General features: G+C 36.4%; 1 protein-coding gene across 1 annotated transcript in view; it reads left to right on the plus strand.

The window, feature by feature from the left end:
* Nucleotides 1–3,698, plus strand: part of LOC113816824 (uncharacterized) — a 9,160-nt gene extending 5,462 nt beyond the window's left edge. The window contains exons 2-4 of the mRNA XM_027368839.2: nt 1,889–1,951; nt 2,473–2,579; nt 2,843–3,698. Coding sequence (XP_027224640.2) covers nt 1,889–1,951; nt 2,473–2,579; nt 2,843–3,481 — 809 coding nt within the window. The 3' untranslated portion in view covers nt 3,482–3,698. The remainder of the gene's footprint in view (nt 1–1,888; nt 1,952–2,472; nt 2,580–2,842) is intronic.
* Nucleotides 3,699–5,000: the final 1,302 nt, after the last annotated feature.

Here is a 5,000-nt window from a genome sequence, read left to right on the forward strand (position 1 = left end):
CTAAGATCATCAATAACATTAGGTGGCTTTGTTTAGAGAATTGTGATTGTGATAGCAAATCATAGGTCAAGTACTATGCCCTCTGTCATGGAGCTATAAAAGATGTTTGCTTGGTGATGTTGGCAAAATGACAGTTGATGTCGCTGATTTGAGAGAGATATGGCTCTTGTTACTAATTATGTTCCTAATATGGCTGTACCATGGTTTAGGTTTGATTCGCTGATTTTATATTTTTCTATAATCATTTCTCTTAGATGATCATGCCTTACCTTTATTGCTAAGTACTTTGTTGTATCAAAGTGTTGTTTTGTAGGCGTTTTTGATGTTGGTAACTTATGGTTTATCTTGATGGTGAGTGGTTCTTTTTAAGGGGAAACAGCTGTCAACTTGATTCCAGACTGATTTATAGAATAGTATTCGGATCGGGGGCGTTGAGAGCGTCGGATATAAATCCATGAATCGAACTCACGAATTTTAGAATCAGGGAATGTGCACACGAGTTTTGTACCTTTTAGTACCGTGGTGCCTCTTATTTCTTTGGTACCCAGAGCAGTGACATTAACACTATTAACTAAAAGGGGAAGGGAAGCTGAACTAAAAATAAGTGTTTTTTTCTGATTTTGCCCAAAGTATTTTTCCCACGCGTAGAGAAGGTAACTACCTGCTTAAAATTCAATGGAGAAGGGATTTCACAATCAGGAAAGGTGTTAAAGTTGCCCAAGTATTTCAAAGAATTGATTTTCGCACTTTGCTTGGAGGGAGAAAGTATTTTTTATTGTTTTATCTGAGGCTTTCTTCCCACAGATTACCAGCACACTGATTTCGCGAGGCATCCATCTAGGTCAGGGTTACGGGTTGCGGGAAGGGTCCATCTTGAAGACAAGCAATTAACCTCTTTATTTCTCATAATCAAGAAACAGGAAAAAAAAGCCATTGAATTGAGAATTCATTTTCCAAAACGTGTTAAAATTGTTCTCTGATTTTTACATGTAGATATTTCAAGCAAGTGATTATTTTTTGTAGGGTTTAATCAAATAATCTGTGACGTGTTTTCTTGTCCATATATTTGATTTTTGTTAATAAATTTGAAAATGAAAAAAATCAATATCTTTTGTTGATCAAATTTAGTATATTTTCACCTAATTTATCCTTAAATAAGCTCTAAATCTAAGGGGGTGCGAGGACACAGGAAAATTTTCTCAAGGGTGCGGGCATAAAAAAAGGTTGGGAACGACAGATCTAAGTCGACCTGCTAGCCATTATGTTTCACACATACATACACACACATACATACATACATACATATATGTGCACGTCTGTGTGCATATATCCATATACATATAGATAGATACATATGTGTGTGTGTAAGTGTATGTATGTATGTTTACATATATAGACACACACATATATGTATGTATATATGTACGTAGGTATGTATATATGTATGTATATATGTACGTAGGTATGTATATATGTATGTATATATGTACGTAGGTATGTATATATGTATGTATATATGTACGTAGGTATGTATATATGTATGTATATATGTACGTAGGTATGTATATATGTATGTATATATGTACGTAGGTATGTATATATGTATGTATATATGTACGTAGGTATGTATATATGTATGTATATATGTACGTAGGTATGTATATATGTATGTATATATGTACGTAGGTATGTATATATGTATGTATATATGTACGTAGGTATGTATATATGTATGTATATATGTACGTAGGTATGTATATATGTATGTATATATGTACGTAGGTATGTATATATGTATGTATATATGTACGTAGGTATGTATATATGTATGTATATATGTGTGTGTATGCCCAAGGAGCCAAAAAATAACGTCAAAAACTCATTTCAGAGAGAAACGTCGCAGTTAAAACAAAACGACAGAATAAGGAGAATGGTTCCCCTGATCCTGAAGGTAAGATTGCTTAACATAGATATTTGTGATACAGTGAATCATATGAAAATTGGAATATTGGACGTTAGTATGCATTTTGATAAAGGGTCTTACACTTTCAGAAAAATATATAGTTTACCCTCGCATCGAAGAAAATGGTTATCAAAATAATAATAAAAGAAAACGATTTATCGTATTTATGGCTAACTTATCTATGCTAGCCCGAGCCATCCATATCCCAGATTGGAAATTTTGCAAACTGCGCAGCCAATTACAATACAACTTTCCAATCTGGTCATCACATTTTATCAAAAGTTAATTTTCGGTAAATATTTGCAATTCATTAGTTACTTCAAAACGGTTTCAACAACTTTCTAAAACCATGCTGACATCAGTATACCCACATCATACAAATTCCTACTTTATCAAGTCCTCAGTAAAAGCTCTATAAAGTATACATTCCAAACAGAGTCATAATTTACATCTGTTGCACTCATTGTCCGTAACCATACAATTCTTAACATGTCGTTTAAACTTTACAGACACAGGAGTATCTAGTGACATCAAAGACAGAAGTTCCCGTCAACCACCAAAAGTTAAGTTCGACATGGATGCGTTTAACGACGAGCTCGCCAACCTCCTCGCTATCGTAAGTTGTTCTCTGAAACGAATGGTATTTTACAGCATGTCATTACTGCTGGTAACTGTTTATTAACTCCTGTTTTATTGCAAACTATGTATTTTCAGGCAGGGATCTGTAAGATTATATTGCTATTGTTTATGGACCTTAGACTTCATTCGTATTGAACAGGACTCACTAAAATTTAACTATAAAATCTCCATTATTATCTTGAAAGGTCAATGAAACGCATGTATGAGCAATGTTTTCCGAAATCAATTACGTTATTCCAGAGTGGCAGAGCTGTAGAACCTCATCAGGCACGGAGAGCCACCGCACGCGACACGCCCAAAGACGTCCCCGCCACGCCCCCTTCCACCCCCTCGCACACAGACCGCCCTCTCCCCGGCCAGACGCAGGAACCCGCACCTCCTCCGCCCCAGCTGATGGGTCCTCCGCCTCAGAAACCGCCAAGGGCCAGGGAGCAGCCGCCTCCGAAGCCTCCGAGGACCTTCCTGGCCGCCAGCGACAACCTGAAGCTGCAGACGATGCCGCTCTCCAAGTCCACGAGCGACCTGGCACGCCCCGGGACGTCCTCCGGGCCTCACACCCCGAGGGAGGGAGACCGCACAGCATCGCCCGTGACCGGAGATGACTCCGACTCGGACCACAGGACGAAGACCAACGGGAAAAAGGAAAATGCCTTCTTCCCTTCGCTCATGGGCAAGAAAGTCAAAGAAAGGATTACAACGATAGGGCAAAGGAAGGCCAAAAGGTCGAAGAGCCTCCTGATAAGCGACCCGATGGACTTCAGGGTCCTGTATAACGGGATGCTGCCAAATCATCGGGATAACAACAAAGAACAGATCAGTGTTAGCGATTCCAATGACAGTTCGGAGGAAGTTCCCCAACGTGGCAAAATTAAGGCGTAAAATGAACAAATAAGGAAAAAGACAATAAGGTCAGATCATTTGCATGGGGTTCGCTGATACACCAAAAACCAAGACCGAATTAGATTATCAATAAGGAAAAACAGATGTTATTCATCGTGAATTATTGGCTAAAATGTGTTTGAGAGTTATGATATGAATAGGATTTTGAAAATCTATTGACTACGCGTTTTGGAAAAAAATATATATTACTTGATTATCAGAGAGATCAATTTACACCCTTATACCAACGTTACAAAAATCTTCTGGAAATGAACTTTGAACTTAATATAGCTGGGCATTCATTTGCATGACTGTCTCATACATGGCCCCTAGATTCTATAATATTTTGCTAAAGTTTACGTTATTATTTAAAAAGACAGAGAGAGCATTACATAACGAAACACATATCTGTTTAACTGCATTTTACAAGTGAAGAAAATACAGAGAATCTCGAAGCTGGTCATGTACCTTTGTAGAAATAGGATGTTTAAATATTATTGCTATACATACATACATACAGTGCTTGTATGTATGTCTTTTTTTCTTCTTTTCTTGTGTGTGTGTGTGTTTGTGTAAAATTGCGCCATATAAGATACAAAATATGTTCGAATATATATTTATGAAGTAATGTGTGGTATGACAGAGTACTCATCATCAGTCATTCCTTGTTGAACTTAAAATTTAGGAGATACCTGTTCATGCCACACCTTTTAATCGATCTAACAATACTCTGTGCATCAGATAAAAGTAAGCAACAGAATTTAATGGTAGCTTATGGGTATTAATATTCAGTATCAATATGCTGCATTTGCAATAAAGATCGTACAGTACAAACTCTATACAAACCAGGCTTTGTCGTAACTAGCTACTAGAGCCACCTGGCTACGTTCATGTCATAGTTTTACTAACTCTTGTCTAATTGTTTGTTATAGTTACACATGTCAAACACTTGCATAATCATGTTTTATTATTTAACTGGATTAAAGTTGCATATTGACTCGTGACATAATCGAATAGCTCCTGATTGCAAAATTACGAAACGATGGCAATTATGTCCATGGTAATCACTAGTACCATTGCCACTCTTGTGACTAGGGAGTGGAAAGGAATGTATATAAGCAGGAATATATATATAATATGTATATATATATATATATATATATATATATATATATATATATATATATATATATATATATATATATATATACGTACATACACTTTTTTTCAAATAAGGGAAGAATATATATATAAGTTTATTTTTTTTCATTTTTATTCTTTTTGAAAATCGTTCCCTAAATCCACTGTTGTACGAAACCAATACCAAGGTTTGTAGGTAAGTGTATCAGTTTAATTTAGGCCATTTAAGCCATGGTATCTTGGGAATGCTTGGTGTTTCGATGTGGGATTCTGGTTTGACTCCTTACTGTGTACAATGTCTGCAGTACAAACAGTTAAACCGCTCATGAAGTAAGCTTCAAGCAGCTCGCTTAAGGTTGCAGATATTTCTTGATTGTAA

This window comes from Penaeus vannamei, chromosome 18 (assembly GCF_042767895.1).
Source record: "Penaeus vannamei isolate JL-2024 chromosome 18, ASM4276789v1, whole genome shotgun sequence".
In the NCBI taxonomy this organism is placed as follows: Eukaryota; Metazoa; Arthropoda; class Malacostraca; order Decapoda; family Penaeidae; genus Penaeus; species Penaeus vannamei.